General features: G+C 34.5%; 1 protein-coding gene across 1 annotated transcript; it reads right to left on the reverse strand.

The window, feature by feature from the left end:
- Nucleotides 1–992: 992 nt before the first annotated feature.
- On the reverse strand, nt 993–8,128 carry LOC148948809 (uncharacterized). The gene is made up of 3 exons (XM_089094095.1): nt 7,345–8,128; nt 5,096–5,255; nt 993–1,971 (listed from the first exon to the last, which is right to left on the reverse strand). The coding sequence occupies exons 1-3, from the start codon at nt 8,102–8,104 to the stop codon at nt 1,842–1,844; spliced, it is 1,050 nt and encodes a 349-aa protein (XP_088950221.1). The 5' UTR covers nt 8,105–8,128; the 3' UTR covers nt 993–1,841.
- Nucleotides 8,129–14,070: the final 5,942 nt, after the last annotated feature.

The raw sequence follows: 14,070 nt of genomic DNA on the forward strand, positions 1-14,070 counted from the left end.
ACATCTCGATCGAAATGTTTGCTTTTTTCTTCTTTTTTCACTGTCAGTGAATCATCTCGTTTTCCTCTTTGCCTACGTCTCCTCGTCTTGTGTACATTGAACGCCTATTCCAAACATATGACATTAACTGAAGGGCGACTAATTCAAGCCCCTCTCTTTGAATTCAGGGCTAAATTCAAGCTTCTCCACCTTTAAAGCTGGTGTGCAACTGATAGTGATAGTGTGCATAAATGACAAGAGTGTTGCATGAATCAACTAAATCAGATAAAGCTTATAAATAATCATGATCAATGCATTAGTGTTGACTTAGTAAAGAGCGATATGCCTCCCATGTTTTGATTTTTTTTTTGTCATTCTTTGAACGATAGATTATTCGAGTTGGAATAATTTTTGTTGGTTCTGTAGCAGCGCACTAGAATTCAACGGCATTCGTTTGAATGAGCTTTATCTTCTTTTTTTCTAGATGCCAAAAACGAAATTTCAGGTCAAAATTGTCTCAGTTATAAAAGAGCTGTGAAATCTTCGGTTAGATTTTTTTTTTTTGCGCTACAGTTCCTCCACGTATAAGAGGGGATCTGTTACCCATTCAGCATCAGTATCGAAAGCTTAGTCCAAATGTATTCTTCAGTTGAAGCGAAATTACTGAGTATCCCCCCCCCCCCAACCCTGACCCCATACCAATCTGAAGAACTTATTGACGACTAAAAAATTTGGGCTTAATTGTTTTTGAGACTTCAGGCATAACTTCCGACAAAAAGGTTCATCAAACTCACCAAGACCCCCCCCCCCCCGCCATAAAAGGTTCCAACGTCTCCACCCACCCCTTAAAAAACTTATATGCAACCACACCATACCGTGATACTTCTTCTATTTCACCTTTTTTTTTAATAAATCAAAGCTTTTTTTCATGAAATCATGTTTGTTTCAAAGAACAGGAATTGGATGATTTCATCTATAATCTGCATGATGTCAGAAAAAAAGAAGCTAAGAACTACTCAAAATGATAATTTTATTCCATAAAATTAGTTTCAATACCAAGACTAAAAACAAAGCAAAAAAATACAGATAAATTATTCTAACTCATAAAAATCTCAACAATGTATACATATAGTAAATCAGTAATTATTTGTAACACAATTATAGAATCCCTCACAACCAGAAACAACTCTTATTCCTAATGCTTATACATTTCTAGATAAATCGGTTTTGCCAACGTAAGATAGCTTTAAAATGTTTGTAAACTTGTGATTTATTTCCACTTTTTAGACTTGTAGCGGGAATATGGTGAAACTGTCCTCAATGGAACACTCATAAAAGTGCTTCATTGAGTTTTTAGATTATTTTGTGGCAAAACATTGATCGTAGAGAACAGACTCTTAATTCAAAGCATAGGAAGATATACAAAATTCAGTAATATATGAAGAAATATTTTTAAGGCCAGGTGGGGATTGAACAATTTATATAATTTGTCTGTGCTTCTTTCATCCAATCCAAAGTTTCAAGGCTTTTGTTCGAGTACGTTTTATTTAAGGCAAAGGGTAAATAGGTTGAGTTCCCGCTTCCTTTTCTTACAAGATTGTACCCTAAAAAAATCTATGAAAAATCTCCTTCTCTTGGCATTTTTAAAAACTTTTGCCACCATACCTCCCCCGAAAAGTGTATATTTACAATTCTGGTCCACTTTTATCAAATTTATTAAGAAATTACTGGCATCACCGGGAAAATGTCTGTCCAATCAAAAGTAACAGTCTGAATTCTCACATTTCCACATGTAATCATATTTTGTCATAGTCTGAATTATACCAACACCAGTCCCGTTATACAGAGAAGATGCATTGATTTTAATTCAATCTGGAACATCCACTGTATAATTCTGTGCAATTTGCTCCTGCTTTGCCCATCAACGCAGCGTTCATATAGCCTTGAAAGCCGTACTCGTGACGATTGTGTAGCAGATAGCTGAGTGGGACGCTAAAAGACAGAAATATATATTATCTTTAAGGATGCGCAAGTTTGATTTTAGGTGTAAATTATATTTATTTGAGTAGAAAGCTTGAAACTAAAAATTTTTAACAAAAATCTGTAATTCTAAGTAGAAGTTTGTCCATTTAAAATTACAAGTTGTCAATTGTTTTTACTAATAATAGCAATTAATTATGTTTAGCTGGGAAAGTTTCAAATTTTTTAATGAATATACGACGGCTGCCATCTTGCAATATGAGAACAAAAATGGGCAACTAATTCTTTGAAAATACTTGTTCAACATTCATACATAAAAACTGAAAAATGAGGGATTCGTTGGCATTAATGGCATAACCGTTGAGTCACGAAAATTGATAGAAGGCCAATTGGACAGTGACTTGTATGCGACTTGTTGTCGTCTTTTCTGACAAGAAAGAAATTTGGTAGTCAATGCTAGTTTATTTTATAAATGCCATTTTAAGCAATTGTCAAATTCGTTCTGTTTCAAGAAAGACGGAACCAAGTCCCAAAGCCCACTAATGAGAAAAAGCGATTATTGGCCAGCTATGTGCGCTATGTATCACTATGGTTATAACTAAAGTTGGCCAATTCTGACCCGGTATATAGATTTACTGTAATCAATGCAACTTTCTCCATTCTGGGAAGGGGTGGGTACACCAAAAAGTACCCCCTGGACTTGTCGCTGCACCCATTTTTCAGCATCATCACTGGCCATTTAACTCTCGTTAGTTGTTAGTTACTCATCTGTCCTGCCATTATGTTCAGTAGACTGTTAAATATTATTTTCTAAACTCTTCAATTATTGAAAATGGTGAGGAACTGGAATTCTTTATAACTTGGACCAATGGATTAGTTAATACAATAACGCCTTTCATCGTTATAAAATATTGTCGAGTAGGGTTTTTAATGATGATTTCATAAGGAATTACATTGACTTACGCATCATCATCTTTGACTTGCATATACTGTACAAGTACGGACAAATAATTGTTATGAAATTAACTATTCACCTTATTTAAAATTTCTTATTATTTGCAATTGTCATCAGTAATAATATAAAGTCTTATAAAAAGCGTAATGATGACGAGTCAACTGCACTTTTTGCTTTCGTTGTTTTTTCAGTAAGTAACAATTTATTATGCGAAGTGAATTGCAATTTGGATGAGACAACATCGTAAGCAATGTTTTTATTAAGCTCGCTTTGAAAAGAAGTGAATATAAACAGATCACCCATCCAAAGATAGATTAAGTGGCACATGTACCGAACTAAAAAGAATAAATAGAATCCAACGGTGTTTGCCAAGGGTCGTGACCCAGTTACACGGTATGAAAAAAAAGCAAAATTTCGTCTTTCGATTTCTTAACATTTACTTTGTAAAGAAAGGATTCTAAAACTAAATTGGAACGGAAGAAAAATTCCATCACACATACTTTTCAAAATAATTTTTTTTTTAATTTGTTTCTTCATGACATTTAGGTGTCTTGAACTTTTAAAAGTGGTGGTAATAAAGAAAGGTTTCTCAGTGATTTTTTTTTTCCTGACTTAAGTATAATCAGATTGTTTTTATTATCCACAGTTTCCCCTTAATAATTGTACTCCCTTTTTTTGTCAGCACACGTGATTCCACGCACAAAACTTCAGAAATAATAAGCCAAATGCTGCGAGCATTAGAAAACTGGATTGCATTTTTGAATTCAGCATTAAAGTTTATAAATCTGCATTAAATAACTTTCTAAACAAACATAATTTATTTTAAATATACAAACTGATTGTAAAGGATTTCAAAAGAATGTTTTTTTCCTCTCTAACTCTCTCATATATTGCACCCCAGTGATATTAATGGAATTAATGCATTAAACCTGAAAAGTGTCTGCGTTTCTCTAAAGAAAATAGTACTTGGAATGGCAGTCAATGAGGATTTTGATGGATATTTGAAACTCGTTTTATTTTTCTGTAATACTAAGCTAAGGACCTGATGTAAAAGAGTGATGCCACCGGGGTGCTACCATTTCGAACAACCGTCACAAGCACCAAACGTCATAACATCCAACCGTCACAACATTCAAAAAATTTTTATAAGTATATAATAGTAATAAGTATATAATAGTTTAGATTCAATTTTCTGCTATAGATTTGCACATCAGGATGGGGTAAAGCTTAGCATATATTAAATACGTAACATGACCTAACCTAGGAACTAAACCCCAAAAAACTAAAGTTTCAAAAATTTTGGATGTTGTGACGGTTGGTGGTTCTGAAGGATTTTTTTGTCGATGTTATGATGGATTTTGCGGATGTTATGAGCCTTCCCATGACACTTCAATATGACGCGTGTAGAATGCTTTCTATAGCAAAAATATTAGTTGAATAAAGAGAAAAATTGGAAGTTCATCTGTTCCTCTAATCCTCTGAGTCAAAGCAGCGCTGGTGAAGGACTCTTGGCAAAAACTACTAAAACATCAATCCACATGGTTAGCTAACTTAATTGAGTGGGGTTAGGTGGCCTACTTATTAAGTTTAGAGCCAAAAAAAGGTACTGAACCAACAACTACCACTGTTGGAAAGTATCCTGAAGCTTAGATAAAAATAAAAAGACAAGAGGTCTCCTTACAATTCATCATTCATTCCCTCTTGCAGTTGTAAGATTGTGTCCTTCTTCTTCTTCTTGTTTGGATTATTATAGAGATCCTTTCGATTAATCTCAAAATTGAAATCAAATTCTGGACCCTATTGCTGGTTGCTGCAGCTGAGATCCAACTCCAGGTCCCGTATTACCAGCCAGAGATCAATCGCAGTGCGGCACTACAGGAAGTGTAGTTGTAACGTTAGTACAACTGACGTCGGTTCCCCAAAATTTCAGATGTTTATATTAATTCAACTAGTTTTTGCAGGTTTGATTATCTTCACCGCCACCCCCACCCCTGCTCTCGATGGAGAATTCCCGTCTTTGTACCTGAAAATTAAGGAAAGGTATAAAAGACGCTTGCAGAACCTGGTGAGATTTGTTTTTCTTGCTGACCAAAACGAGCCCTTTTCTCACCGGTAGTGAAAATTTGCTAAATTCCAGCCAACCAAACGATTAAATCTAAAACAAAAGGAAACCTATCTTACCTCGAAAGATGTGCCGCCCAAGTCCCCTGACCTCCACTTTCTGCTGCAATCCTGTTCATTCTGCATAGTGTTTCATAAGCACAGTATGGATTATCTGCCATTGCATCTTGTTGCCACAACTCATGGATCATACTTAACCAAGCTGGTCCGTCCAATGTAACTAAAATTATTTATTTGATTTTTATATAAGCACAACGAGATTAGCTTAGAAAAAAGTTCATACATTGAGAAGTAAAGCCATTACGTCCTTTAAAACAAGAACCGATGATTTGCGAGGAAAGGCTGAATAGAATCCTACTCTTTCCCTCTGTCAGGAAAGTTTTTCGGCACATTTATGCTTCTTTTTATAGCCTTAAGGGGGACAGAAGGGATAGCTTATTCTTTTAACAAAGCTCTTTCATGGCACGAATACGTATCAGATGATAAATTACTATTTATTGTGTAGTCGTTTATTTTTAGCTTAAACCAGAGCTAGAACAAAAATGATAATTTATAGAATCTTAACTTGGGATACTCTCTATATTTTATATTTTATTCTATATACTCTATATTTTGTATATTTTATTGGGGAATGAAATAGGAGTACCTGCAACACCGAATGAAAATGCATTATCCATTCAGTAGGAATAACTATTCACCCTAAACTTTGACTATTCCCAATACGAGCAGACGCAGGAAAACCAGGTACATAATAGAACAGAAATAGGTCGTAAGAAAACAAAGCATACCATTCTCCAGTTCGGCATAAACATCCTAAGTGATCTGTTCTGTGGAAAACGATTGCCGTAATATTTGGGTTTCAGAGGGCACGAATGTTGTCTTCACATACTTTTCTTTAAAATATTAAGAAAATTATCATGGTGGTTGCAATTATTGCTTGGATTGGTTTTAAGGTTTAACCTACAAATTTTTCACCAAAAAAAAAAAATTAGTAGCTAAGGCACCATACACATTTTTATGTTGCGCCAGGTTTTTAATAAGAATTTGTTTTCTTTCGGCCTTTAAAACTTAGAGATTTTGAATGTACCTAGAAATTCTTTTACTCTGGCTTATAACAAAAGATGAGGATAATAGGGAAGACCTGAAAGTAGAGTAGCGAAAGCACAATGTGTTTATGTTCAACTTGTAGAAACGTATGGAAGAGAAAAAGTATCCTATCATAGTAAAAATTTGAAATATCTAAGGCAACAGTGACGAGTGTAGGAAAAAAGGGTGCAGAAGTTAGGACACGAAAAAAAAAAGAAAGATATGTTAGACTTTTATAGGAAATGTATTTGGGTAATTTTAGGACCAAAGCTTTAAATGAGGTACCGAAAGCAAGTCTTTGTTGATGAAGTCGTTCGTTTCCGCTTAGTATATGAGTCTAAGAAGGGTAGTTCAGGTGGCTTGGGTATTTACTAGGAAAGCAATCAAATTTTTGATAACATGTTTCTTTTCAAGTTTTTTTTCCGTTCATTTAAATTTTATTGTTATGTCTTCAATAATAGAAGTGTCAAAATTCTCCTTTCACTTTCTTGTAGAATTTTGTGTCATAATAAATCATATTAAGCATAAATAAAATGTGAGAATCGTGTTTCTACAAAAGAAAACCATTCCCTCCTCTCCTCCTACCCCACAAGCCGAAATTTCAGGGGTATTATAAAAAAACTTCTATATTTCTCTAAAATATATCTTTTAGTTAGTCTGTGTTTTCGCTATTTAGACAAGTTTGTCTCCCCCCCCCCCCTCCCTGTCTTGAAGTATAGTCTTTTAGAAATCAATTTCTGGAGCGCACCTGGTGACAACTTCCTGTACTCAACGTATCTTTTGGTTATTAAACCGAATATCTTGGACATAATCGTACCTTAATTATTTCAAACGATGTATTTATTGCCCTATTTAAGATAGTAAGTAGAAAGCTTGGTATTCTTGAGTTAGTCCCCCGCATTCTGATCACATTTTCAGTAACCCTCATAATGAGTAAGATAAGTCATGATGAGATACAAGGTTATATCCAGGATTTTTATTCGGGGGGGGGGGGGTGCTGAGTATCCTTTCTGGGGAAAATGAGGTTTTCATGAAACTGTTAAAAAAAACGCATCAAAAATTATTTTTTATGCATTTTTGTTACTTTTTTACGGGTTAGACGAAAAATTTCAAGGGGGGGGGGAGGGTTTAAATCCTTAAACTCCTGATGATATATTTTACGCAAAATGAACCTTATGATCTAAGAAGCAAATGGAATTTGGTATAAATATAAGAGCTCCTACCATCATAGTCATCCATTTCAGAAAAATCATTTTCCGCTACACCACTCCTTTTCTTTCTCGCAGGTGCTGCTGTTGTTGTTGTTCTAAGGTATAGATAAAAGCCAAGGAGAGCCAGACCTCCTAAGACTAACAGTTTAATCAACTTATCATTTTCACTGCAACAGTCTCCGTATCCTCCACCCCCATAACTGGAGCCATAGCTTGATCCACCACCACTACCATAGCTGGAACCACCGTAAGAAGAGCCACTAGATCCACCGCCGTAACTAGACCCATAGGTATTCGAAGCTCCATAGCTTCCTCCATATTCTTCAGTCCTTTTATTTGAACTAAGACCTAACTTACTGTTTTCGAGGTCATCATACCCAGAGTCATAGGTAGTAGCTGAAAGCTTCTCTTTTTTAAGCTGGTCAACCAGCATCATAAGGTAAGGATCGATTTGCTGCTTACTACCCCCAAAGCCAAGACCTCTGAACAACGAACCAAGTCCACCTCCTTGCCGCTGTCGGCTTTCTTCGTTCTCAATAACTTTAAGATCTTCCGCTGTGATACCCCTGTCTTCCTCAGCAGCATCTACGGTTGAGTTGTAATCTAGTTCACTTTTGTCCGAACGGCGTATCCTATTCCTTAAATCATAAGTTCCAAATGTTTGAATTACTCCCAAAAATACGCCCGTTATTACGGTTATTGATAACAGTAATTTTTTCATTTCACTAATTAGATCTAACTTTATCACCATCAGCAGCAACACTGCAACCATGCATTGATCTACATCCAACACCACCTTGACTCCTCCCTATGTTCAACCAACGGTTTTTATCTTAATTTAGTCGTTATAGTGCGAAACAAATGTGATTAAGTTCATAACTGACATACGTAGTGGTAAGCCATATGGTATTAAAATGTGATTCACATCAAAATTGGGAAAACTATTCAACGTAAACGAATTGCTATTTATTATTTAAGATGATTGAATTTTAATTGAACGATTTATTGCTTAAAAACTCGGATGGTTGAATCTAGGGCAGTATAGCAATGGTTTATTTCTGTATTTACATTTATTTAAAGCATTTGACATTTTTCGGGGCAATAATAATTGTCCTTATTTTGGTTACGAATTGTAATTTGAAGAGGGATTTTTGTTCTTTGTCGCTTTTCGGATAATAGAAGACAAGACATTGTAATCTACAATAATATAAAAGAATTGAAGAGAAAATGAAAGAATTTTCAAATATTTTTTTTTTCTAGAAAAAGAACCCTAAGAAACGGAGGAATAAATTTAAATATGAAAACACGCAAAAATTTACAACAATATTGATATTTATTTGAAAAATTCATTTTCATTAAATAGAAAATTTTATAATTTTGCAAAAAGAGAACATAATACAAAAAAGAAAGAATTCGAAACAGGATCGAAACGATAAAAATTATTCTGTAAAATAATTTAGGTTAAGTCTGTCTCGACTGTTCTTTCTTATTACTCTTTGTTAATGTAACCTTAATAATATTTGTCCGACAAAGGGCAATAAACCCAATATTACCATTTATTTACCATTTATTTCATTTATTACGAAGTTTCCCCACTGTAGAGAAAAGTGGGACAGTTCTCTCCCTCCTGTAAGATCAAAAATATATACGAATACGGGTTTTGGAATATTCAAAATAATACTGGACTATTCAGGTAAAATGAGCCCGCCTTTTGGGGGAAAAAAAATCTGTTTATACGCCTTTGCCTGTTATTCTACTTCTGCCTGTGAAAAAGTGGGACAGTTCTCTCCCTCCTGTAGGATCAAAAATATATACGAATACGGGTTTTGGAATATTCAAAATAATACTAGACTATTCAGGTAAAATGAGCCCGCCTTTTGGGGGAAAAAAATCTGTTTATACGCCTTTGCCTGTTATTCTACTTCTGCCTGTGAAAAAGTTCAAGCCACAGAAAGACAGGAAATAATTGGGCAAATTCTGCATTAAACATGACGTATGTGAAGTTTTTCTATGACCAAATAACTATATGACAAGCTAGTAAATGTAGAACAAATTTTGGAATATCTAGAAACAACTAAATTTATTGTTGAGTCATTAATTCTCTAGTTCTACTCTCCAATTGTTTCCCCAAGTTAGTTATGCTAAAATATGTGTCCATGACAGCACGTTACCTATTATGTTCATTTTGGGAATATACTCAAATCTTCGGTTAGGTCTTTAGCATATTTGGTTCAGCTGTTCAGAGTTAAATATTCGCATATACCACGTCTCTTTCATTCGTAAATTTATCAACATCAAAGAACTGTAATAAAAAGCGACTCGTGCAAATAATAACTGAAACTCTTAATAAACGGATTTTCGATAACAAAATGAATATCAAAAGAACTAGCTTTTTGTTTTGATTCCAAATATCTAAAATTCATTAAGTTTAAAAGTGTTCATCAAAAGCTAGGAGCCTGAGAAAATTTGGTGAATTTTACAAAAACCTTAATCGAATGACGTTGATACAGTGATATTGTAAAAACAAAAGCTGTAAAAACCAGAGTTACTAGTGGAATAACAAAATTTTGACGTACTCATCTAAAGAATGTAAATAGACGTTTAAAGGAAAAAGCAAGATGATGAAAGAAGTCCAGCTCCCTTGTAAACCTGTAATTTCTTTTCGCACCATTGCAACAAAGAGTAAAGTCCTCGAAAAATAAATAGTGACTGTTTCGCTTTTGCTAAAAAATTTACACTTTCAGGTAATCCTGCTCTGGCCAACTAAAGTAGTAAATCTATCGAAAAGTATAGTTAAAAAACAACTTTTTTGGAAGAAAAAAAGTTCTCAGTAGTTTTGTATACTAATGCTGTGTTATTGTAGTCAATAAAAAAAGGTCTTCACCTACCAACGGAACGAGTAGGACTTTGAAAAAAAACGAAAAAGAAACAGGCTTTGACTTCAGCTCAAAAAGAGACGCGCTTTCACCTTTAGACGGTCGAGGAGCTTTTTTAGCCGTTTAACCTGGGTAATGAGGACAATAACCAGGAAGAACTTAAGATGTTTTTGGAAAAAGTCTTTCAGAATGAGAACAAATATTTCAAACCATCTGTCGCGAATGCAACACTAAATGACGGAGCATTTTTTACTTCTGACAGAAGTCGTAATGAAGGGATTACGTCTAATAAATTACTTAAGGAAAATACAGAAAGGTGCGAGACAATAAGACAGGTTTTTCAAGTATGACAAAGTAAATCGCTTATGTCTAGCTTTTCTCATGCCATTTATATTTGCTGAAAGGGTGCTAAAAGTTTGTATGCAAACACTTCTAAATCCTTACCGTATCGGAAGTGACAACAAATTTTTTACATTTAGCACACCAGCAGGGCCGGATTTAAAGCTTTGACGCTTCTAGGCCCAAGCGTTTTTGCGACTCGGGAAATCCCCAAAAATTCAAGGATAGTGGAAGCACTGAACAGAACGCAACTGATGAGCCAAAAGTAATGAATGAGAGAGGTGATGCCGAACTCTCAGCTGCTGTTCTTAAGAGACATCTGACAGTTTATCTGAAGTGGCCACGGAATTGCTTTTTTTTTTTTTTAATCACTTTTCTGTGAATAAGCAGCGTGGCGGCGGAGTGCACCTGGTACTTTGACTATAAATTTTGTTAAGAAAAAATTACTCAGTGATATTATTGCGCCCCCCTGGCATTGTTCGCCCCCTGGCATTGTTCGCCCCTTGGCCTTTGCCTAGTGGGCTTATTGGTAGATCCGGGCCTGCACACCAGTCATTCTGTCATTAGGAGTCATTTCCAACATCTGCAATGTCTGTTAATTGCCGCTGCCATTCTTGAGAATGTTTGCGTTTAGGTCATTAAGATACATGAATATCGTAAATTAAGGTTAAATAACAAAAGGGATTGCATCTGAGAGACCCCTTCCCGTTATGAAGTATCTTCTACCCAGTATATAAAGTCTCTAAGCTTCCTTACTTCTCAAGAAAATGCTTCTCATCTAGTAGCTAATTTCCTGCGCCCTTCTGCTGCTAAAATCATTGCACCTCTTGAGCTTGGTGTACATTATTGTTTTAAGTATTTTAAAATTTAAATACCCTCACAGATATTCTACGACCTCCCCCAAGGTAGAGACGCCTTTGATCACAAGAGAAGGTCTCCGAAACAATGGAAATTGTACTTTTTTTTCACCGATGGCAAGATCGAAAAGCACATAGATTTGTGTGAATTTTCATAGTGTGGGGCTGAGATTCAAAACTTCGTTACTCCCCGGGAACTGCATTGTATTTTATCAATTTTTGAAAAATAATTTTGGGAATAAAATATAAAAACACATTGCTCAAAGTTTATGTTGAAGACATTGGACTAGTCAAAAAATTACTAATGAAGATAATCTACCAACCATTATCAATACCATCCACAGTATTATCCATGCTTCTTTTCTTCCGTGCCGCCGTACTAGTGTAACCATATATAGTGATTAAGTACAGAATAAGCAATCCCAAGGCAAGTACAGAAAGTAATTGTCTGATCATGCCACTTGGATCGATAGAGTGGATAGCCTCTCTTTGTGAAAATACTAGGTCACTTTCCTCGTGGCAAGCAACCACTTTAATTGTTGCAATGATGTAGACAAAATGAAGAAGCATGATTAATATATGATGTTGCTACAATCTCAGAGTAATGACTAAAATGACAAACCACAAAAGAAATATAAACCGTTATATGAGAAGGTAACGAGAGTCCAATGTGACGTCATCAAAATTATTCCGCTAGGGGCTCTGACATCCTCTTAAAAGATTAAGCATCCATTTCATTAACTTACACCACCCTTTGTGACCAATAAAAGCCACAGACAGTACTATAAAAGCCATAAAATTTACCATCCCAAAATTAATGGCCTTTGTAGGATTGAAACTCTCCGAATAGATGAGTTAAAACTTGGCTACTAGGGTGATGGCAAATCTCTTTACCAAGGCGACCACTCCTAGCCCACCTCACTAATACTTCCATCACATTCAAGAAAAAGTTTAAGTATGAGAATCATATTGACATTCTATAATAATGAGAGAAAGGAAACAACTTAGCAGTTAGAACAATAAAGCTAGAAAACGCCTCAATCAAATAAACTACATTTAGTGACAACTATCACTTTTGAACTTTCAAATCCTGGGAAGGTATTGAACGTTATATTAGGGTCGGGGAAAGGGCAGGGATTAGGGACATAACGTTTAAAAATGTCACAACATTTTTTTTTTTTTTTTTTTTTACTTCTGATTTTTTTTTATAGATAGTTAAAATATCCTTCGATTGACCCTGGTTTCAAATATGTTTGTTTTTATTTAGTTTTATCACGCCGCTTAAAAAAACTTATGTTACGCAAATTGTTTCTAAGTGATAATTCATGAAAGACATATATCCAAAAGTTGTACACAAAATTTAACTTCGTTTACTAATTAAAAAAAAACAAGCAAAAATAAAAAAAAACAGAAAAGATTCTTTTTTAATGAAAATTCAAAATTTGGGGGCTAATACAAGAAAACTGTGAGCTAAACCCACAGAAATCAAGCTTTTTTTATTTAAAATCAAAAGAAATGAATGAAAGCGAAAGCAATTTATTTTTAAAGAGAAAGAGACATTTTGAAATACTTAAACTCCATATAAAGCAGATTAAAAGTCAGCAACATTTTTCATTTTGGCTTAAATACCTTTCAATATCGAGAAATGAAAAGAAGGGCTTTGGTATAAAACTAGAAGTTTCATTAATTTTGTTAATCAATAATTTAATTCACTAAAATTTTGTCTGAACGTCTTACGTTTTTTAGTTTTTTCTCTTTTTGGCTCCGAAATTAAGAATGTCGTTTATTAAATAAAAACGTCCTTAAACCTAGAGTTTTGAAACCTTCTTTTTCAGCTTGGACCACAAGAAATGGAAGAACACCCGAGAAGTATAGTTTTCAAAAAAGAGGCTTAATTAAAGACACACTGAGACATTCCTAACGAAATCAAAAAAATATAATTCAATCTAAGCAAAACAGTGCAAAATTTTATTAGAACTTGATACCTTTGATATGGACTCAAAAATTTTTGCAGTTTGTAATGAATTGTAGCAGCGAGTACAGTAATAATCAAAAATAATTATTAAGACTTGTAAACCAAAATTAGTTTATAGATAAGAAATGAAAAAAAGTAAAGTATTCTTTTCAACCTCACCTATCAATTTTATGTGGTATATCCAAACACCCAGTTATTGCTTATGGACTGGTTAATTGCAATCGTAAACAAAATTAAAGTCATCTATTCAAGCGAAATATTCGAAACTACTTTATAATTAGTTTTTCTAAAATAAAAATATAGTTTATGAGCATAACTTAAGCCAAAAGAAAATCAGATAATGCAACCAATTACAAAATCACACAAGCCAGAGAAAAGACAAATCGTTTTTCCAAAGACGCACGTTAAATTACTGATTTACTTGATAGTTCACCAGACTTACCATCGTCATCATCAATATCATTGTCTTTCAAGTTTCTTTTGCGCCTTGGTCCAGCCGTCGTCGTTGTAAAGACAGTTATGAGATACAACAAAGCCAATCCTAGGGCTAAGATAGCCAAGACTTGGGTTATATCTGATCCTCCGCAACAACCTCCATAACTTGAAGCCGACGTAATGAGATCGTCATATGTTTTTTTAGTCCCAGCGGAATCTCGATATTTCAATTTACTTGAAGACGCTTCCAACTCAT

Source organism: Artemia sp. Qi Xiang Cuo, chromosome 9, assembly GCF_049724085.1.
Source record: "Artemia sp. Qi Xiang Cuo chromosome 9, ASM4972408v1, whole genome shotgun sequence".
Classification (NCBI taxonomy): domain Eukaryota; kingdom Metazoa; phylum Arthropoda; class Branchiopoda; order Anostraca; family Artemiidae; genus Artemia; species Artemia sp. Qi Xiang Cuo.

Coding starts and splice junctions, on each gene's coding strand:
- LOC148948809 (XM_089094095.1), bottom strand. CDS start 8,104: ATGGTTGCAGTGTTGCTGCTGATGGTGATAAAGTTAGATCTAATTAGT. Junction 5,256..7,344: donor TGAAATGGATGACTATGATG/GTAGGAGCTCTT, acceptor AAATAATTTTAG/TTACATTGGACGGACCAGCT. Junction 1,972..5,095: donor TGGGCGGCACATCTTTCGAG/GTAAGATAGGTT, acceptor TCTGTCTTTTAG/CGTCCCACTCAGCTATCTGC.